The sequence below is a fragment of the Schistocerca americana genome, chromosome 7, assembly GCF_021461395.2.
Source record: "Schistocerca americana isolate TAMUIC-IGC-003095 chromosome 7, iqSchAmer2.1, whole genome shotgun sequence".
In the NCBI taxonomy this organism is placed as follows: domain Eukaryota; kingdom Metazoa; phylum Arthropoda; class Insecta; order Orthoptera; family Acrididae; genus Schistocerca; species Schistocerca americana.
This window is the reverse complement of record NC_060125.1, coordinates 607,210,020-607,233,957: the sequence shown is the minus strand read 5'-3', so window position 1 is coordinate 607,233,957 and position 23,938 is coordinate 607,210,020. Positions and strand designations below refer to the sequence as shown.

Sequence of the window (23,938 nt, the reverse complement as noted above, 5' to 3'; positions counted from 1 at the left end):
CAGCTGAAAAATACAAACACACCTCAGGAAAATGTGTACCGAGATTTTAAAAAAATTGAAAAGCTCATGTACACACCCTGCAAAATTTAAAAAATCCTGTTATGTTTTTATTACACCTCATATGTGTGGGGTAGCTCAGTGGTTCGAACACTGGACTCTCATTCGGGAGGACAGCAGTTCAAACACTTGTCAGGCCATTGTGATTTAAGTTTTCCATGATTTCTCTAAACTGTTTAAGGCAAATGCCAGGATGGTTCCTTCAACAGGACACAGGTGACGTTGTTCTCTAACCTTTCCTAATTCGAGCTTGTTCTCCATCTCTAATGACCTCGTTGACAATGGGACGTATAATACTCAAATTTTCAAATGTGTGTGAAAATCTTATGGGACTTAACTGCTAAGGTCATCAGTCCCGAAGCTTACACACTCCTTAACCTAAACTATCCTAAGAACACACACACACACACACACACACACACACACACACACACACAGGCAAGAGGGAGGACTCGAACCTCTGTATAATACTAATCTCTTTCTAATGAATGAAACTATAAGCTCTATGATAATGTACTGGATTCAGGAACAGATTCTGAACTACAAAGTTGCTGTTCATACCCTGCTATCCTCACTTTTTAATCAACCTCAAATTTTTTAAACAATTCTGAGACTTTTTCTTAATTTAATGGAAATATAGCCTGTAATTTTTTTAATGGCATGTTTGTGTTAAAGCTTCCTCTGTTAAGGAGTGAGTGTGTTCAATTTTTCGAGCATGCCGCACAACGCTAGTTTATGAATTGCAAGACTGCTGCTCATGGCGAGATTTAGCACGTTGGGATAGCTCCGCTTGCCACAATCCTATTTTGTACATTTTTTTCCCCTCTTTCCTTACTTTGTTTTATGTGCTGTACATGATGCATGTCAATACATATAACTGTTAAATCCTTGTTGATGTAGCACTTAATGCAACTATTATTAACTGGATATTTTCACACTATTGGCAGTAACGATGTATTTCGTTTATATGCATGCATTTTATTTAAGGAAATATTTATAATTTAAGTGTGAGCACTTCAAAAGTACATATTGCAAATAAGTGATTGAAGATTGACATAGCTTATTTAAAAGACGAAAGTTTCCTCTTTCAAACAAGCTTTTTTCCTTAAAAACTAAAAAAAATATTTTAAAACAATGGAAATTCCTGGTAGAAATGGCAACAATGTAGGAGCAGATTACTACTTACCACAAAATTAACACGCTAAGCTGCACACAGGCACAATTAAAAAACACACACAAGCTATCGGCCTCAGTCTTTATCAGAAAAAGAGAAACACACAGCGTCATCCACACAAGGAAGCACACCTCACACATACGACCATCAGCTCTGTCAGCTCAGGAAAGAATGTAACTATCATGTGGGATGGGAGTAGCAAAACTGAGGGAGGGGGGGTAGCTATGGGTAGGTGGGGGAAGGGAGGATTGCTGCCTGGCAGAGCGTGCAGGGACTACAATGCTAACATGTAGAGTATCAGGAGATTGTGGGGCAGGGAAGTGATGAAAATGAAGCAAAAGAGGAGAGGAACAGGGAAAAATGGGTAGGTGCATTTGTAGAGGGTGGCAAACAAAGAGGGTGGGTAGGAGGTGATAGAAGAGGTGGAAACTGGAAACTGTTGGGTGGAGGGTGTGGGGACAGTATGTTACTGTAGGCTGACACTGGTCTAATTACAGGATCAGAGAATGTGTTCCAAGGATAACTCCCACCTACGCAGTTCAGAAAATCTGGTAGTGGAAGAAAGGATCCAGGTGACCTAGTTTGTGAAGCAACAATTGCAATCAATCGTGTTATGTTCAGCTGCATGATGTGCTACTGGGTAGTCTAACTTGCTATTGTCCAAAGTGTGACAGTGGCTGTTCATCCTGGTAGACAGTTGGTTGGTAGTCATACCAATTAAAAAATATAAAACTGTGCAGTGACTGCAGCAGAGCTGGTAAATGGCTCGGCCACTTTCATGAGTGACCCCCACAGGGATACGATCCTTGTGGCAAGGGTTGGGATTGGGAGTGGCAGAGGGATGAACTGGGCTGCTGTTGTGGTTGAGTGGGCGGCAGAACACCACTTTAGAAGTGGTGGGAAGAATCTCATGTAGGATGTCCCTCATTTCAGGTCATGATGATAGATAATCAAAGCCCTGGACAAAGACATGGTTCAGTTGTTCCATGTCCAGGGTGGTGTGGGGTGACTAAGAGGGCACTCCTTTGTGGCTGGTTTTTGAGATGGTGGGAGGATTGGAGGCGCAAGAGGAAATGGCAAGGGAGATCTCTTTGCAGACTAGGTCTGGGGGATAGCACCTGTCTAATGGCCTCTGCGAGACCCTCAGCATACTGGGCAAAGAGTTTTTGTCACTCCAGATATGTTGTCCTCAGGTGGCCAGGCTGTATGGGAGGGATGTTTTGGTATGAAAAAGATGTCAGCTGTTGAAATGCAGCTACTGGTTGTAGTTGGTGTGTGTACTGTTGACAGAGGTACAGATGGAGCCATCAAAGAGGATTAGGACGACATCTAGGAAGGTGGCATGCTGGTCTGAGGAGGACCAGGTGAAGTGGATGGAAGAGACAGCGATGAAGTTGAGAAGGGAAGAAGATAGGGTGTCTCTGCTCTGAGTCCATATCATGAAGATATCACCAACGAACCCGACCCAAGCTGGGAATTAGGAATTTTGGGAGGCTAAGAAGGTCTCCTCCAGGTGGCCCATAATCAGGTTGGCAAATGAAGGTGTCATGTGGGTATCCGTTGCTGTGCTGCCGATTTGTTTGGGTATCCATTGCTGTGCTGCCGCATTTGTTTTTATGCTTTCCCTTCAAAGGAGAAGAAGTTGATGGTTAGGGTCAAGTTAGATAAGTGTATTAGGAATGAGGTAGTGGGTTTGGGGTGTGAAGAATGTTGGGGAAGGTAGTGTTCAATAGTGGTAAGATGTTTGTGTATGGGGAGGTGGCGTAAACAGTGACAAATAGGAATCCAGGAGGTAAAGGGGTAGGGATGGCAGAGAGTCAGTGAAGGAAGTGATTGGTATCTTTGATGTGGAAGGCTAGACTATGGGCAGCTGGTTGGAGGTGTTGGTCAATGAAGGCCGCAATTCTTTCAGCAAGGACACTATAACCAGCCCCAATGAGGCAATAAGGACTGTTGGGTTTGTGGATATTGGAAAATATGTACAGAGTGGAATAAATAAAAGTGGCCCAGACGAGTAGATACGATTGCAAGTGAATGTATGTGTATAACCACACTCCATGATGCACACGCCACACGTATGGTCGAACCTTGGAGCACATTTACACAAACTTCACATCTGGGAGTTGTTTGCCGAGCTCTGTCTGGTTGCAGGGCTGGCTGGCTACGCAGATCACCTGATCTGTCAGTGTGGGATGTCCTCAGGTCTAAGGTTTGTCTCAACAAATCTCAAGTCTTCAAGAATTACAGCATAACATTTCTGATGAGACTGCAGCAATTCCAGAACATTTAGGATGAGGTTACTGCAATTCAAGCAGTCCAGCTTTGATCTGCCTTCAGCAACTTGCTGACTAGGGCAACGGATTGGATGCTGTGTTAGACTTCTGGGATGGGGTCACTATGGCAGTTTATAAGTGGGGAGGGGGGGGGGGGGGGACAGACTCATAATTGGCAGAGGCTTTCCACCACGTAGTTAATGTGATTCATAACAACAGTGATGAATCTTTTGTCTACAGGTAGGATGATGAGGTCACAGCTTTGAGGTTGTGTACAGATATTCTGTTCTGCTGAACAGTTGGTGTCCTGAGAAAGGGACATAGAGAAGGATGGTAAGGGTAAGTTGGAGGTAAAGAATTCCAGGAAGGTGGCCAGCAGGTGGTCAGATGGGAAGGGGTGGTAGGAGGAGGAGGAGGAGGAGGAGGATCACGATTGAATGGTTAACAACCTTTCAGCAGAAGAAAGAATAGCCACACACAACCTCAGAACTAATCCTGACCTACTCACCCTACCTACAAAGATTCCACCACAGTTATGAATTGCAGTGGCTACCTGGTGGAAGGCCTCTGCCAATTATCCAAGTCCCCCAACTATAAACTTTGCCACAGTGATGCCATCCCAGAAGCCCAACACAACCACTAATCCCTGCATAAAGCCTTAGGCCCTTCCCAGAACCTCTACCCTAAATCCATTTTCCTCCTCACACTTTTGACACCTTACACACCCATTCTACAAAGTGGGGCAAATAGAAGTGGTCCAGTGAAATGAGTTACAGGGTACAAAGGGACCCAACTGAGGAAAGGAAATACAGTACTAACCTGACTAATGTTGAAAATGGCCACCATTAATCTCTTGGCACTTTTGGGCCCCAGCCAGCAAGTTGCTGAAGGCATTTCACTCCCCACCCCTATGATACTCCCCCCCCCAAACACACACACCTCTTCTACATAGCTCCCCAGTCCACAAACCCAACAATCTTGGACGCCCCATTGTGGCTGATTACCGTGTCCCAGTGGAAGAATTTTGGCCCTCCCTGACTACCACTTCAACCAATTGACTAATCTAGTATCCCACATCAAAGATACCAACCACTTCCTTCACTGATTCTCCACCATCCCCTCCCCTTTACCACCAATTGAATCCCTACTCTTCACTGTTGACACTACCATCTTGTATGCCAACATCCCTCATGCCCATTCCCTTGCAGCTATCGAACACTACCTCACTATCTTATGACTCAAAACCCACTTCCTCATGCACTTAACTAACTTTATCCTAAACAACAACTACTTCTCCTTTGAAGGGAAGGTATAAAAACAAATCAGCAGCACAATGCGGATACCCATATGGCACCCTCCTTTGCCAACCTGATTATGGGCCACCTGGTGGAGAACTTCCTAGCCTCCCAAAATTTCAAATCCCTCACTTGGTTTAGGTTCGTTGGTGATATTTTCATGATATGGACTCAGGAGTGAGGCACCCTATCTTCTTTCCTCCACAACTTTAACTCCACCTCTCCCAATTGCTTCACCTGGTCCTCATCAACACAGTATGCCACCTTCCTAGATATTGACCTAATCCTCTCTGATGGCTCCATCCGCACTTCTGTCCATATTAAACACACCAACAGTAGCTGCATTTCAATAGCTGTCATCTTTTTCACACCAAAACATCCCTCCCATACAGCCTGGCCACCTGGGGACAACATACCTGGAGTGACAAAAACTTCCTTGCCCAGTATGCTGATTGGCTCAGCAAGACCTTCACAGACAGACACTGCTACCCCCCCCCCCCTTCCCCCCGCCCGCAGGCCTAGTCTGCAAACAGATCTCCCTTGCCATTTCCTCTCACACCTCCAATCCACCCAACACCTCAAAAACCAGCCACAAAGGAGTGCCCCCTTCGATATCCTACGCCACCCTGTGCTGGAACAACTGAACCATATCCTCTTCCAGGGCTTTTATTATCTATCATCATCATGACCTGAAATGAGGAACATCTTACCCGAGATTCTTCCCACCACTTCTAAAGTGGTGTTCAGTCACCCACCCTACCTCCACAACATCCTAGTTCATCCCTCTGCTCCTCCCAATCCCAACCCCTTGCCACAATGATCATATCTCTGGGAGCAACCATTCATTCATGGGTGAATGTGGCCATGTCGTTTATCAGCTCTGCTGCAATCACTGCATAGCTTTTTATTTTTTAATTGGTATGACTACCAACCAACCAGCTACCAGGATGAACAGCCACTGCCAAGCTCTGGACAATAGAAAAGTAGACCATGCTGTGGCACAACATGCAGCTGAACATAACGTGATTGATTTCAATGGTTACTTCTTAAACTAGGCCGCATGGATCCACCCTTCTACTTCCATTGAACCGCGCAGATGGGAGTTATCTTTATAACACATTCTCCAATCCTGTAATCTCCCAGCCTCAGCTTATGGTAATACTGCCCCACATCCTCCACCCAAAGTTTCCACAACTTCTCTCCTATAACCTCCTAACCATTCTCGTATCCTACCCTGTTAGTTTGCCACCCTCTGCAAATGCACCCACCCATTTTTCCCTGTTCCTCTTGTCTTTCGCTCCATTTTCCTCACTTCCCTGCCCCACCATCTCCTGATCTCCATCTATACTCTGCAAACCATCATGAGGCGTGTGGCAGAGGGTGCGTCCCATTGTACCAGATATTAGGTTCCTTCCTGTTCCATTCACATATGGAGTGTAGGAAGAAGGGTTGTTTTAATGCCTCTGTGCATCCAATAATTTTTCTGACCTTACCCTCATGATCCCTGTGTGAGCGATATGTAGGGGGTTGTAGCATATCTCTAGAGTTATCATTTAAAGCTGGTTCTTGAAACTTTGTTAATATACTTTCACAAGATAGCTTACATCCACCAGTCATTTCAGTTCCTTTAGTACCTCTGACACACTGCCATGATTGAACAAACCTGTGACCATCCATGCTGCCCTTCTCTGTATTCGTTCAATATCCCCTGTTAGTCTATCACGTACAGGTCCCACACACTTTAGCAATATTCTACAATGGGTCACACTAGTGATTTGTAAGCAATCTCTTTTGTACACTGATTGCACTTCCTCAGTTCTCTGCCAATATACTCAAACCTAACACCTGCTTTACCCACTACTGAACCCCATGTGATCTTTCCATTTCATATCCTTACAAAGTATTACACCTATGTATTTGTAAGAGTTGATCAATTCCAACATTGCCTCACTGATATTGTAGTCATAAGATACTGTGTGTGTGTGTGTGTGTGTGTGTGTGTGTGTGTGTGTGTGTGTGTGTGTGTGTGTGTGTGTTTCTCTCTTTCCAGTGAAGGCTGAGGCTGAAAGCTTATGTGTAAGTGTCTTAATTGTGCCTGTCTGCAATTTGGCATGTGTGCAACTTATGAAATGGAATCTTGGCAAAATTCTACAGTTGTTCTTTGCCCTGATTTTTCTGTTCACAGAATTCTTACTTACACTAACATAACAGTGTATTAAATATCCAAATTAGAAAATCAATTCTTAGCAGGCTTCAGGAATTCCTGTGTACATTAAAACTTCCCCATCATAAAACAGTACTTATAACTTCGCCAATTTGTGACTACATGGCATATGTAGTAACTAAGAGAACTTCACTATCTACTTTACTTCTGTACGCTTCACCTTTTCTGCCTTTTGCATCAATATCTAAAACTTAACAGCTAGGTATTTTGTCATTTCTCTATTATGCTTGCCTGTATACAGGCATTGTACATGAAGCCTTAGTCACTATTTGGTAATTGTTCTGCTACATTACACCGTCAGCCAGTCTGCAGTCAGCAATCAGTACCCCAAGTCACTCAGAGGCAAGAACTCAATACCTGAACATCTACATTACAAGTTGTATACCGTATTTACTCGAATCTAAGCCGCACTCGTATCTAAGCTGCACCTGAAAAATGAGACTCGAAATCAAGGGAAAAAAAAAATTTCCCGCATCTAAGCCGCACCTGAAATTTGAGACTCTAAATTCAAGGGGAGAAAAAAAGTTTTAGGTTGCATCTCCAAATCTAAACAAAGTTGGGCCATTGTAATTTGAGACACAATTTAGGTCGAATGAATGACGATACAGCTACAGTAGTTTGGTTAGAGTCGTAAGCTTGGCAGTTAAGCTTTACCAGGTAGCCATTGCTATGCGTCAGGTGCTCCGTCCGTATTTATACGGGTACCCTTCCTTTTTCACGTGCTTCGTCTGGTTTGAATTGATTGCTTATTTTTCTTTGATCTGATAAGCGCTGTTTTCTTTGTTATAGGTGTTTACGTCACTCTAAGCTGAAAATGCATTACTGTACTGTGTCATGCATTGTTTGTCGCATTCTGATAGTGCGTGTTTACGGCCTGTCGCCGCTCGCGGCATAGCTTGCTTTTGTGCGCACTACCGCCGCTTTAAAAAAGAAGAAGAATAAGAATAAGAAGAAGAAGAAGAAGAAAGAGAGAGAGAGAGAGAGAGAGAGAGAGAGAGAGAAATCGCCTCATTAGCAAAACAATGGCAAGAGACTGCTATTTGTTGTTACTTACACTGCTGCTTTCTTTGATAACGATCAACAAGAACCAAATAATAGACATCGTATGATAGAAGATGTTCTGAATTAAAGTTTAGCGAAAATTTTTCTCCATTTGAAAATCTTTGCAGGCACCTCTTAAGTACATTACATTCTGCACAGGAATTAGATTTATCTTAGATTTAAAAATCTAGTCAATTGCCGTGCTTCATTTCTGACTATCACTATTAGGCATAAGAATAGTACGAATATAAACATGACATGATATGTATATTCTTCCGCGTTTGCTGTTGTCTCACTCTAGTTTTGTAGTTTATTAGGCAGACAGGATTTAAATGAGATAGCAGCAAACACGAAACAATACATGGCAAAATGTTTATTTCCGTATTATTCTTATGGTGAAGAGAATACTGCATGTGATTCACAATTCATACAAGTTCCTACTAGCAACCATCACTTCTCACAGGTAGGAAAAAATTCAGAACGCAGATTTGGCCATAATGACAAACATCCCTAACAGTCTTGCCAGTCGGATCTTCGTAGTACATTGAAATTCTGCTACATTCGAAGATGAACAATAAGGAATTTGTATTTACTTCGTTGGATAATCTATGAAAATATCGTTGTCGAAACTCGGGGCGGAGAAAAAAAAAGCTCGTCTTCCACCTTTTTTTTTTTAATTTATTTACTGACGCAGAGGTTTTGGTGCCAGTTTTATCTTTGTGCCTACAAAGCATGTCTGTGTAGCACTACATATATATTCGACGGCAGAAGTTAGTTGTGGCGGCACCCGCCAACATTTTTCAGAACTTCCGCTTGCTTTGCACTCGATTCTAAGCCGCAGGCAGTTTTTTGGATTACAAAAACCGGAAAAAAAGTGTGGCTTAGATTCGAGTAAATACGGTAGTTACTAAGTTTTGTTACTTTTGAATTTTGTGAGATCATTCAAAGTGTGTGTAACTTAGCAATGTGTCAACAATATCACACTACATGGAAACTGATTACCATTGGTGTAGTGACAAATATGAGCAATCTAGAAAGTAAAATCGACTTATGCTTTATTAATATCAAGTGTCTGAATCACATAGTAATCACTCAAAGGGGACTGGATTGACAATTTTCTATAAGACTTATGGGGAATCAAACAGGTCTATAATGCTACATCATCATTAGAAGCCTCACTTGCAGTTCAGATTTTCTTTCTTTCTTTATTTATTTATTCAAAAATCTTTACAGGTTTCATTTCCAATATTCTGTATAAATATGTGCACAAACCAGGGTCTATACGTGGACAGGGGAAAAAAATTCCCCGGATTTTTCCCGGTTAAAAACACAGTTTCTCCCGGGTGTATGCTGCATATGTTCGTATTACGAAGGTATACATTCGGATTCCACCAAACACCGCATGTTACTTTCCGAAGCATTGAAATTGAGATTGCGCTGCGCTTTTGTAAGCCAGTCATAGCTCATGTCACGTGATCTCGCCAGCAGATGACAGCACACGAAACGCGATTTACTCAGTTAACAGCAACATCACTTAAGTAGCGCAAACACACAAATAAGAAAAGTTAACGGTTTAAATCAATACACATAGCATTTACATATAATATTGGTCTCCAAGATTAATAAGCTGCAAGAGAAGCTAAGCTTGCACTTATAATGTTGATCTTCTTTGCGCGTGTTACACTTTAAGACACAGCACACAAATGTACCACTAAAATTTTTAACAACGACCTAAATGTCTGATTTTCTGGGCTCGAAATTCTTCTGAACTGTCCTCCTCGAAGAGTTGATTTTTAAATGAGAGTCAAACGCTTCGTGATTTAAGAAATTCATCTTACATTCTAGCACATAGTTCATCTTGCGTAAAAAAAAATTTGCTTTGAATGTAACGCTTTTCAAACCATCATTCACAATATTTTCTCACGACCTGTTACAAATAGGTTCGTTTCGGCAGTTGGCAGATAGCGCCACATAACAGGCATCACTGCGCTTGCGCAGCTACGATGACACAGGAAGCCCTATGTTCCTACGTGTAAAACATTAAAAGATCTTACATTATGTCATATAAGAAACAAGACATCTGAGAATACTTCAAGAGCATCGGAATTTTGTGCACCATACTAAAATGCATAATTTGGCTTAAAGTGCACATTTGTTTGTCCAGATTCGGATGTAAATGTTCTTGGAGCACCAGAACTTTATTACCTCATGTTCAGTTCTTTATTATGGTGTAATGCCATAAGTGTACTTGAAATACAGCGAACAGTTGAAACTAGGCAATAGTGTGAAACTAAACACTTCTTTTCAAATAAATTGACTGCCTCAGCAGAAAAGATTAATAAAAGCCAAATCTCTTTAGCAAACTCAAAAATAACTTCATTGTTCTGCAAGGCAATTAATGCTTGACTGACAGAAGGGTGGAAATAAAATCTGAAACTAATAACATATTTTAGCCTTCCGTAATTATGCGAACGTATTTTAATTCATCTGATAGCTCCCGGTCACAAAAATCTGTTTTGTTTTCATTTAACGTGAGAGCCATAAAAGAAGAGGAAACAATAAAATCACTGAATGTATACACAGGTCACGTCAAGACGACACCTCCACACCACAACTCAGACTGCTCTATGCATCAGCCCCAGATTTACTGTATTTTCGAACTGAGGCAATGTTAGATAGTGGCGCCCAGCCACACTTCTGTAACCAGAAGTGGGAGAAGGTGCTACTCATACGCGCATGCGTAAGAGCACGCCTGCAACTGCTCAAATGAATCTAATTTAAACAGTTGTCACGTCACGCTCATCGGAGTCAATTTCTTGTTATGAAGTATTGCACAGTCTTCCTAAACCCTTTCACAAACTTTGCTGTTGGCAGACGCTTATATGAGCACTGTGTTTTGTAGTTGCATGTGGTGCACTTCCTTTGCAACTTAAGTTTTATTTTCATTTTTTCTCGTTCATGTTTTGTTGCTGCAGTATTATTCTGCAGTAGCAGGATACACTAATATCTTTTGTTAGATTATTGGTTCTTACCAATCAAAATCACAAAAATTTAACTGAAAACTAAAACAATGAAAAATTTCCAGAATTCTAAACAATTCCCAGGTTTATCCCGGTTTTCTCCCGCATGAAAAAATTCCCGGGTCTTTCCTGGATCTCCCGGATCGTATACACCCTGACACACACACACACACACACACACACACACATGCAATGGAAAGTGACTTGGCTTACTTCACAAAGAGAAACAAGTCTCATTTGAGGTCAGCTTCAAGAGCACATGCAATCTACAGACAGGCAGAAGACATTTGTCAACTACACTGGAAACCAATCAAATGTGACCAAGAATGTAAATTTATAACAATTAACATTGAAGTAAGCATTTGTACCTTCTCCCACTCTGCAGTAATTTGCTGCAAAAGGGCCGGCTTTTCGCCCTCAAAGAAGACTGACAACTGTTGCCCAATGTACAGGTAAAGCGTCCCCGTGAAGGCGATCCCAGCACTTCTCACACCAGGGTGTGTGGCTCCCACTGCTTTCCTCACACTGTCCATCAGTGCTTTCGGCTGCACACTGCAACACAAAAAGAGTAAAGAATCAGTTGCATACTACTTGCCGCTTCCAGAAGAACAATGCTAATGATATGTTAAAACACACACGCACACCATTTAAAATACTTTTCAACAAAATTTTTTAAGTATACGCTGGAATTGTGAAGTACATACGTCAACTGCCAAAACACATCAGAGCATTTCAGGTTAATGACAGCAGATACACGGTATTAAGTTAGCTGTCAGTAAAATGCAGCCAACACAAAGTGGAAGGTGAGCTGCAACTGTGAGATTGATATGGGGCCTCACAAGGATTGTCCACAGCAGAAGTTCATTTTCGAAAGTGTCCCCGTAAATGGCGAGAGCTGTTCACAGAAAGCAATGTCTGACCTGTTACAGGAATTCCGTAGAGAATGAGTGGGAATCACGAACAATGAGCATCCTGGCTGCACTGTGAAGTTTTTCCAGCAATGTTGCAGTGCAACGAGTTGAAGAAAATTTACAGAGGAGGATATTTAACACAATGTATTGGGATGTGTAATGTGTCTTTCATATCTACATGACTACTCTGCAATTCACATTTGAGTGCTTGGCAGACAGACCCCTTTCAACTCTTTTTCTCTACCATTCCACTCAAACAGCACGCAGGAAAAAAAAGACATTTAAATTTTTCTGTCCGGGCTCAGATCTCTTATTTTATTATTATAATCATTTCTCCCTATGTATCAACAAAATATTTTCAAATTTGGGGAGAAACAGATTTAAATTTTGTGTAAAGATCTCACAGCAATAGAGAATGGCTTTGTTTTAATGATTAACACCACAACTCTTGCATTATCTGTGATACTCTCTCGCCTATTTCACAATAATAAACACTGAGCTGCGTTTCTTTGAACTTTTTTGACGTCCTCCATCAACCCTATCTGCTTGAATACTACACAGCAATACTCTGAGCAGAGGACAGACAAACTTAGTGTAAGCAATTTTATTTGATCCTTTAAGTGTACCACCAACAAAATGCAGTCTTTGATTCATCTACTCCACAACATTATCTGTGTGATCATTCCCATTTAAGTTCTTCATAATTATCATCACCAGATATTTCGCTGAATCTGAATGTTTGATTTATCATGTAACCAAGATTTACGCAATTCCTTTTAGAACTCATGTGGATGATCTCACAATTTTCATTATTCACTATTTGCACATATAGACGCCTAAATAATGTTGCAATTAGTTTTGATCTACTGATGACTTACTAGATGGTTAATGACAGCTTCATCAGCAAATAATCCAAGATGGCTGCTCAGACTGTCTTTTAGATCATTTAAGTAGTTTAGGAACAGCAGACAGCATTCAACGCTTCCTTGGGGAATGCCAGATAACATTTCTGTATTCTTAATTACTATGAACTGTGCCCGTCCTGACAGAAAATCACATATTACGTCCCACAACTGAGATGATACTCCATAACCAAGCAATTTGATTACAAGTCGCTTGTGAGAAATGCTGTCAAAAGCCTTCTGGAAATCTAAAATTGTTTAATCAATTTGACATCCTTTCTGAACTCATGCTATTTGTCAACAGATCATTTTCTTCAAGGTAATTCGTAAAATTCAAACACAATACTTGTTCCATACTCCTACTTGGTGATATTTTCTTTCTCAAGTACTGGTGTGACACGCAATTTTCCAGTCTTTGGGTACGGGTCTTCCGTTGGTAGTTTTATTCTTTGGTGAAGGAATTTCAGAAAATTCAAGTATTTAGTAACTGTGCTTTGGCAGCACTGTCATTGTTAACATTACCATTGCTATCCTGCAGCGAAGGTATTTTACTGCAACACATCACCACACTCTACTGATGTTTTGCAGAAGCATTTTTCTAACTGATGAATGATGACCACCACTATAAAGAGTTTAGTGTTTGGCTGTACATTTTATTTATGCACATGTCATAAAATATCAACAATGTAGAAAAGACAAAGTGCTACTTACTATAAAGAAGACACATTAAGCTGCAGAGAGGCACAATCAAAAGACACACAAGCTTAGGGCCACAGCCTTTATCAGTAAAACACACACACACACACACACACACACACACACACACACACACACACACACACACACACACAGAGAGAGAGAGAGAGAGAGAGAGAGAGAGAGAGAGAGAGAGAGAGAGAAGCACAACTCGCGCACACATGACCGCCAACTCCAGCATCACGTGCCGGGTGTTGGACGATGGTGGTGGTGGTGGTGGTTGGTTTGTGGGGCACTCAACTGTGCGGTCATCAGCAGCCAAACAAAGTCCCACTTTTTACACAGTCCAATATAGCCACTATTACGAATGATGATGATGACATCAAAAATACCTAGTCCTGGGCAGAGAAAATCCCCAACCTGGCCGGAAATCAAACCCGGGACGCCGTGATCCAGAGGCAGCAGCACCGGGTGTTGGAATTTGCGGTCGTGTGAGCATGAAGTGTGCTTTTTTTGTCTGTGTGTGTGTGTGTGTGTGTGTGTGTGTGTGTGTGTGTGTGTGTGTGTGTGTGTGTTGATGAAACCAAAAGCTTCTTGTAAGTGCCTTAACTGTGCGTGTCTGCCTGCAACTTAATGTGTCTTCTTTATGGTAAGTTAACAATCTGCTTTTCCTCCTTTTTTGATATTCATAGCTGGAGTTTCCATTATTTGACTGTGTCATGAAATGGACAGATCTGCAAGCTGGGACGACGATTCCATGTTGTTGGATCCTGCCTTGGAAATACAGTGCGAAAAATAGAGGAATAGCAGCCATGACATCATGGGAAAAAGAGAAATTTGTTATATACTATTTCAATTGGAATCTGTTAAATAAGACGGACTGTTTTTGCACTTAGTCCCTATTAACATAATTGTGATGCTCTGAATGTTTAAACGAATTTGTAATTTATGGCTGCTGTAAACTTGAGTGCAATATACAGTAACTTGTTCATGAGAAGACTTACTTATTTTGAGAATCGGAGGTTAGATTTGTACTATTAACTTCCAGCAGTAACGGCAGCAGTTTGTGAAACAAAGTTTGATCACAAGTGTTTGGCAAGTGTGCTGCAATAATAATATGAGCAATATTTAATAGAAAGTCTTAGCTACTAATCGGACTTCACTTCACAAGCCAATATCATGGTACAGAGCCGGATGAAAATCACAGTACTGACAGTCTTGCCACTGGTGTACTTTAAATACCACAAGAATCTCTTTGGATTTTATGCCAAATTCCAAGCTTTTGTAAAAATTCACCAATTTTGAGGATTTTGCAATCTCTTAAATTTGGCATGCTTCTTGTGGCCTTTTGCAACAGTATTTTAACCTGTTTTGTGAATCAAGGGGGTCAGTTCTGTCTATTATTAACTTATCTGGTACAAACCAACGGATGTCAACACTATTTCTTTGAATTTAAGCCATATCTGGTTTATGCTTCCATAGTTAGTTCGGAAGGAATGAAAACTGTCTTTTACGAATGTATAAAGTGAAATTTTTATCTGGATTTTCAAACAGATATATTTTGCACTTATTTTTTGTAGATATGGATGTTACGATATTCAGCCTCACTACAACTGTCTTGTTGCTGCTAATTCCTTTACCAATAACAATGCTCCTTATTAGCTTGGGGTTACTTGTTGCTGAAAGGTAAAGTATATTTTCCCAACCATTAACACTTCAATTTGGCTCCTGAACTAACTGATTACAATAATTTTTGGAGAAAGCATTTAGTACAATTTCTGACAATGTTTCATACCTACCACCAGCTTTAAACATGCATAATCATCAAGATATCAAGAGTAGATTGAAGTTACCAACAATAACCATTTGAGTGGAGCACATATTTGAGATGTTACTAAAATTATCTTTGAACTTTTCAGCAGCTGTTCTATCTGAGCCAGGGTCCACAGAAAGAACCTATTATTAATTTATTCCAGTTGTGAAGTATAGCATCCACCAATGTCTACTTCAATTTCACAACAAGCATAACTATTTCCAACAGCATCAAACTATCTGCCATCAATTGTATTTAATCTATCAAATACACTGTTAGGTTCTTTGTAAAAATTTCAGCTAACTTGTCTCCCACTTCATTAAGCTTTCAGTACCTGTATGATGTGAGCTTCAGTGCTTTATATTTGCACATGGAGATCTAGTTCTTTCCTAACACAACTGTGACAATTTGCAATTACAATACCAATTGTTGGTGGGTCTAACTGCCCTGTGTTTGCCCTGCACCCTCTGAGACTGAAGCCATTTCTGCACTTTCCTGAGACCCTTTAACACAAATAACCACCCAAACTACCCACCAAACCATTCACAGTCAGGAGGGAAGGTACATGCTTAGACAGGTGATACTACTGGTGATTCTGAACAAAAAAACTTTCAATAAACAAATGCCCTTTTCTTAAGTCTCCACGTAAACCAATGAAAACAGCTAGGAACGGGAAAGGTGCAGGTGATGGTAAATTAAGATAGAGTTATGTTAGGGTTTGTTTAATTGAGTACGTTTCCTCACAGATGTTCAAACAGTCCACCATCAACTTCAATGTGTTGAACCTCAATAACACTATTTATTATTTTGTGTCAGGTGGGGTGGATAGACAGGGAAAGACTGGGGGTAGGTGGCTAGCAGTTCAGAGGGAGGTGGTCGGTTTGCCAGCTAGGAATGTGGCTGGGAGGCTGGGAGCAGCACATGCCGAAGGCAACATGGGGACGTGAACTGGGGAGGGGGCGAGGGGCTTGGGGGGGGGGGGGGGGTCTAAGCAAGAGTAAACTATTGGGGGTGGATGCAGACAGTGGGTTACCCGAGATTGAAGCCAGGATGATTGTGGAGGATGCGTTGCAAGAACAACTCCCATCTGTGTAGTTCAGATAAGCTGGTGGTGGAGGGAAGGATCTACATGACTGGTTCTGAAGCAGCCACTGAAATTGAGCATGTGGTGCTCACTGCCTGTTGCATCACGAGCTGATCAAACCTGTTCTTGACAACAGTTTGGCAGCAGCCATTCATCCTGGTCGACAGCAGGTTTGTAATCATATTGACATAAAAGGCTGTGCAGTGTTTGTAGCAGAGCTGGTATATGACTTGGCTGCTTTCAGGGTGGCCTGGCCTCTGACGGAGTACGGTAAAACTTTGACAGGACTAGAAGTAGGAGGGGCTAGTGGGTAGATTGGGCAAGTCTTGCACCTGGGTCTGCCATAGAGATATGATCACTGTGACAAGGGTTTGGGAATGGCTAGGCTGTTTTGTGTATTGGATGGGTGAAGGAACATCACTTTAGCATGGGTGGGAAGAATCTTGGGTAGGACGTTTGTCATTTCAGGGCACAATGAGAGATAATCGAAGCCCTGGCAAAGGTTATGGTTCTATTGTTCCAGTCCAGAGTGATACTGGCTGATGAGGGTGGCACTCCTTTGGACTAGGTTTGCAGGAAATTGCCCGTCTATGAAGACCTTTCTGTCACTTAAGACATGTTATACACAGGTGACTAGGCTGCATGGGAGGAAGCTGTCAAAATCTAGGTATTTTTGGTGGTCTGCAGGTTTAATGTGGACTGAGATGTGGCTGGAGCCAGCAAAGACGTGGAGGCCAATGCTACCTGTGGACAACTGTATCTGCAGTGATGAGAACTCCTATGCACAGTATGAATCACGCCTCATAATGGCCTTCACAGACAAGCAATAACCCCACCTCATAAAACCTAGTCCACAAGCAGACTTCCTGTGCTACAAAGGTCCCCTAATCACCCTCATACCAGGGCTTTATCATCTCTCATTATGCCATGGAATCAAGAACATCCTTCACAAGATCCTCCCCACCCCTCAAGTGGCGATCCATCACCTATGGCGCGAGCGACAGAGGCGCTGGAGTGTCGCATATCCAGAAGTTGCTCACTTCTGTCACTCACTTAGGACACGGCCTTAGTCCACCCCAAGTAAATCCCAATCCTACCCCCCTGCCACATGGGTCATATCCCTATGGCAGACCAAGGTCCAAGAGTTGCCCAGTCCACCCACTCAGTACCTCCTACTCCAGTCCTGTCACAGGACTATCCTACCCCGTCAGGGGCCCAGCCAACTGTGAAAGCACCTGTCATATACAAACACTGCTGCAAACACTGCACAGCCTTTTGTATTGGTATAACCATGAACCAGCTGACCACCAGGATAAATGGCCACTGCCAAACTGTTCTCAAGAACAAAGTAGAGCAGCTCATGACAACAGGCAGTGAGCACCACATGATCAATTTCAGTGGCTGCCTCAGAACCCGAGCCATCTATATCCTTCCCTACACCACCAGTTTTTCTGAACTATACAGATGGGAGTTTCTTTCAACACATCCTCCACTTTGTAATCATCCTGGCCTCCATCTCTGGCAACCCATTTCTCCACACGCTCCACTCAACAGTTTACCCTTCCTCCAGCCTGTCACCCCTCAGAGTTCACGTCCCCATGCCACCATCAGCGTATGCCATTTCCCACAGCCCATGTACCTGCCACCCTTTCCTCCTGCATTTCTCTTTTCATACCAATGTCCTATTGTGAATCTTATCGGTAACTTTGTTTCGGGATTCCCTCTACTCAGTAACCTATGTTAACCACGTCCCTCTGTCTTAACACATCATACCAGTTCACAAGATTTACCATCTTAACACACATTCTGCCGACCTGAGTTGAGAGCCCAGCCAGATCACACATACTATCTGTTAAACTATTCTCATTTGTATAACATGATAATGTGTTACATTACAAAATGTCATGCCCAATGACATACAAAAACAAACATTTGAGAAGTAATCAAACTTACAGCTTATCACAAATGGCAGACCAACTATAAAAAGGCCCAACTACTCTATTTGTATCCAAGGACAAGCATGTTAGAACATTTTTGCAGTATTGAAAACGTTGATGTTGTTTGTATCTCAGAACATTGGCTGACAGAAGATCAAGTACAATATTTTGTTCCTCAGGGGTATGCTGTTGGAGACATTATGTGTAGAAGTGAAAGAAAGAATGGAGGTGCCCTAATATTTGTTAAAGATAGTATAATGTTTACTAAAATAGATGTTAGCTCTTACTGTGCAGAACTAGATGGAGAATTTAGCTGTATAAGACTAAACGTAGAGAATACTATAATTGTTAGCTTATATAGATCACCAGGAGGAGATGTAAATACATTTTTTGAAAGATTTGAGCTGCTTATGAGGAAAATACTAAAATGTAACATAAAACTAATTATCTGTGGCGATTTCAACATTGAAATGGCCAACAGTGATGAACATGTTACTAGAACGTTTTTTAATATCTTAAGATCACTAAAATTACAATGTACAAATTACACACCAACACGGGATAAGGCGTGCTTAGATAATATTATAGTAAATTTTTCTAGAGATATGCAAGACGTCAGACTTGCCAGTGGAGCCCTAGCTGATCATGAACCATTGATTTTAACATTCTCCTGTGATCAGTTGCCTAAATCAGACAAATCAGTCAGAATCAAGTCTAATGCCACACGGGTAAGAGGGCAGAAATATGAACATATTAATTTACTTATTGACAGAATATCTCGTGCTAACTGGGACTTTGTATACAACACACAACCTGGAAAGGGTGCTGGTGAAATGGTGTTTAACAACTTCCTGGAAATACTCCTAGAGTTATGGTACTCCTGCTCACCATTAATCAAGAGTAGCCCTAAGCATAAACAGAGAAACAAACAGCTAAAATGGTATACAGATGAGCTAGCTCTCACTAGGGAGGAGATGCTCAGACTGTACAGAATATATAAAAATTCTTGTAAACAGGGACCTGAGCTAGATAATACTTCTTATAGAGCTTATCTAAAACGTAAAAAAAAAAAAATTACAAAGACAAACTGTCCTTGGCCAAAAAACAAGCATGTGAACATTACATTGACAGTGCTCCCAACAAATGCAAAGCAGCATGGGATATCATCAACCAATATAATTCACAAACCCATACACAAGATGCAATGCTGGTCCCAGAAGAAGTAAATAATTACTTCCTAACCTCAGTGAGTGAGCTGAAAAACAAAATGGCCCTTGTGCACTAGATCATCTTGGTGCTGTGCCCCATAGTATGTATACTTTCCACTGGAATGTTGTCACCTCAGAGGATATTGTAAAAGCTGTGGCAAGGTTCACCAACTCCAAAAGTATGGACTGTTATTGGCTTTCTAACTATGTAATGAAAAAAATAATACACCTTATCTGTCAACCTCTTTCTTTCATTTTTAATGTGTGTTTAGAATCTGGAGTTTTCCCAGATGCACTCAAAACTGCTAAAGTAATACTAGTCTTTAAAAAGGGAGATAAGCATCTGCCCCAAAACTATCGACCAGTTTCTATTGTCCCAATTTTCTCTAAAGTTTTTGAATATGTAATGTACAGTCAACTAAATAACTATTTTGATAAGCATGATCTCCTCTCCAACAAACAGTTTGCATATCAACATGGTAAAAACACCACTACTGCTGTTACTGAAGTTGTTAACCAGGTGTTAACTGCGTTCGAAAATAAGGATCTAGTATCAGTCGTACTGTGCGATCTTAGCAAAGCCTTCGACTGCATACCATCTAACACCCTACTTGCAAAACTGGAATTTTATGGCATACACAAACCATCTTTGGATGTAACCGAATCATACTTAAGTAACAGGAGACAGTATGTATCAATTAAAAATAGATGCTCCTCACTGAAGGAAGTTTGAACTGGAGTGCCTCAGGGCTCGGTCCTAGGTCCTTTTCTGTTTATCATTGCAATTAACGACTTACCTTACCATGTAGGAGCAAATTCAGTTGTGTGTTATGCAGATGATACAACGTTGCTCAATACACACCATGACAACAGAACTGCATCAGGCAACACAGGAAAAACTAGAACTAGTAATGGATTGGTTTTCTTCTAATGAACTCCTGTGTAATCCTGATAAAACACAAGAACTAATTCTGGGTTTAACTACAGCTGTTGAAAGAAAATCAATAAAATTGTTAGGATTCCACATTGATTCAAAATTAAACTGGGAGGAACACATTAGCCATATCTGCAAGAGAATAGCAAGAGTGTGTTATCTCATCCGGAGACTGACAGATGTAGTCACTGATGAGTATCTAAAGGTGGTATATTTTGGCCTCTTTCAGTCACACATTTCCTACGGCATATTGTTATGGGGACATTCTTGCCTTGTCAGTGAAATTCTGAAAATTCAAAAAAAAAAGTAATCAGAATAATAAGCAAAGCTAATGCCGCCCCCTCTTTATCAAGCACATGATATTAACTGTGGTGAATCTATACATCTACACAGCACTGCTTTATGTCAAAAGCAAGTTAAATTAGTTCGAGACCAGAGAGAACATACATCCCACAACACCAGAGGCAAACTGGACTTTGACATACCAAGACACAGACTCACAAAGACTGCAAACTCACAAAATAATGAGTTTAAAACTCTTCAATAAACTTCCAGCATCTGCTCGGTCACTGACCAATAATATTTTCAAACTTAAGGTTTATGACTGGCTTCTCAAACACTCATTTTATAAGATAACAGAATATTTCGAAATAAGCATTGACATTAGTATATAAGAATATTCCTAAAAGAAAAGGAATTAAATTGTAAAAACTTTACTGTAAAGTTATTGTTAAACGTATATTTAATGTTCACACCTATTCCGCTGTAAGTGGTCAATGGTGAACAAAATGAATACTGAAACTGAATGTTGGCAACAATGGAGTAATGCTCCCTCCTACAAACAAATTCGGCTTGCAATAAGTTTTTATACATATGCCTCCAGTTTTAATATTTTTTGGAAAATAGGGTGAGGTCAGGGGAGGAGGGAAATTTACAGCAATGGTATCTGCAATAAAAACTTACACAAATCCAAACTCCTTTATGGCTTCAGCTAGCCAGTTCAGTGCTTCTATTTGGACCTTAGGACTCTTTTGGCTGAATGCGAAGTCCAATACTGCTGTAGCCACAGGGTCCAATTTTGTTGCTTCTGCTAGTGCTGTCAACGTTTCTGCCGCTAGCGTACCATTCTTCGGGTCACCAAGTTTCTCGGCAACATCACTTACACAACATTCCACTGATACACTTTGAAGAAAGACAAAAATGCATTAAATTAAGAGTTTCAATGAGTACTGTAACACAAACAAAAATCAGGCGGTTCAATGCAACTCACCTCGACATTTCTCCAGTTTCTGCTAAAAGCTTTAGTGCCTCCAATTTTGCCTTCAGTACTTGAAAATTTGTGTCTTTCAAACCTGGCTTTTTACTTAGAGCTCTAACAAGGGCTTGCGTTGGCCTGTCAGCAGGATCCAACTCTCTGACAACCTGAAAGACAATTTCCCAAATAATCTCAAGTGTCTTACAACCTGCTCCTAGCTGGGGGAGAAATTAATTATGGAAATACCTCAACAAACTGTTCTACTGCTGCCAATCTAACTTTCCAGTTAGTGTCTTCTAGACCTGAGATTAAATCACCAGGCAAAATTTCTGACAGTATTTCATCTACTACGTCCTCACTCAATTCTTTTTCTGTACTTTGGGCAGGCAGCTTCTTTCCTGGAAGAAATAAGAACAAAACTGCAATGGAAATAATATTTTATAATCATAAAACACAAGATAAATTCTTGGAATAACTGAACACGTACATAATTCAGATGCTGTTTAAGAATTACATTCGATTGTGTAATTACGTACTGTGAGGGACTGTAAGTGAAGAGACACTACAAATGTTATACTTCCCAGAGTCATGCAGCCCTTTGTTATGGCAAGGTCAATTTAACCTCCTGATAAAGAACACTGGCTCATGTAATGAAATGACACTGTGGCGTATGACTTCATTTGTGTGCAATTAGAGAGGGGACAGAACACTGACAACATTGTTAATTTCACTGTTGTAAGATGTTTTTCCTATTGGCAGGTACCCGAGACCACTGCTGTCTACACTGCCTTTTGCATTTACACTAATTTTTGAAATTTCAGTTGTAGTGACAAATTGATCTATGATGTACCGCAACATTTATTAGGAAGGAAGAGGAAAATTAGGTTGTGGGATGTCGAAAGTGGTATCTAAAATATCAGTTTATCTGTATCGCTTTATTATGATGGCACCTCCTTGTGTAAAATATTCTAGGAGTCACGGATTTACATGTTCTTAAAACCTAGCCAACAATGCTTCACAAAGATGCTTCCTTTCTTCCAATGATTCCAACTAAAAGTCCTTGAGAATTTCTATTATACTTTCATTTTGGCTATATCAACCTCTTCACCATCCTAACAGCACTTCTGAATTTGTTCAGTACAAGCCATTGTGCCCACTTGATAACAATGAACACTGGTACTGATCATAATGTACATCTTCTGATGAATTACTTTAATTTGGAGTTTGGTGCATTAATTGTAGTTAAACTCCACTCAAGGTAGATAGTGGGACAATTATCCAATGAGGAGGGGACAATTATCTAACAACTCTGAGATTGTTATTTACATACCACTGCCAACTGCTGGAGCTGATGAAACTGCCTTTTTGACAACCTTCTTTGTGCCACTAGGAGCAGACTTTTTGGCAGCTTTTGCACCAACAGTTTTCCCGTCTCCATCCCCTCCAAGTTTAGTAGGAGCTGAACTGGGCCTCTCGACAACTCTTGGTACTTTAGCTACAATAACTGCCTTTTCACAACATTCTTTAATCTGAAAATTAAGTTAATCACTTTTTCGTATATCAAACACACATAAAAAGTTAACTTTGGGATATGAGAGCATCAAGCTCTTGAGAGCATTATGAAAATTCTTACTTTTGTCATTTTTATAGCTTCAATGTCAGCTAGGAAAGGCATTATTGCTTTCTCTCCCACTACTTTCATTGCTGTCCCAAGGGCTTCTGCGGCATTGTCTCTCACAGTTGGATCTGTAAAAGTCAACACTCCGTTGTTATTCAGTTCATTAAGGTGCAAAATACACAATGTAATGGTAATTAAATGAGTGTACTATTTAACAACTTGCCACTCGCATAGAAGAGATTTTGTAAATTCATAAGACTGTAAACTGTAATGATCAGAAAATTGCACAATTCTGACCCACCATTGGTTTGTTAACATATGTAAGCAGTAGCATAATCCTCTTAGCACAGCACACAAAAGCAGCAGGCAGCAAACAGCAGGAAATACTTCTGGCAAGTGACAACTAAAAAACTATGAAGACACAGTGCCAGCAGTTACAGCCTGGGCAATAGATCCTAAGAATCATGCTACCCTAAGCTAGGCAACAGAAAGGCTG

General features: G+C 40.9%; 1 protein-coding gene across 2 annotated transcripts in view; it reads right to left on the bottom strand.

Moving 5' to 3' along the window:
* LOC124621862 (protein mini spindles) overlaps positions 1-23,938 on the bottom strand; it is a 144,360-nt gene that overhangs the window by 52,400 nt on the left and 68,022 nt on the right. For both annotated transcript variants that reach the window (XM_047147324.1, XM_047147325.1), the window contains exons 10-15: positions 23,458-23,570; positions 23,155-23,353; positions 22,071-22,222; positions 21,840-21,991; positions 21,533-21,751; positions 11,453-11,636 (exon numbers count right to left, since the gene is read on the bottom strand). In XM_047147324.1, coding sequence (XP_047003280.1) covers positions 11,453-11,636; positions 21,533-21,751; positions 21,840-21,991; positions 22,071-22,222; positions 23,155-23,353; positions 23,458-23,570 — 1,019 coding nt within the window. The remainder of the gene's footprint in view (positions 1-11,452; positions 11,637-21,532; positions 21,752-21,839; positions 21,992-22,070; positions 22,223-23,154; positions 23,354-23,457; positions 23,571-23,938) is intronic.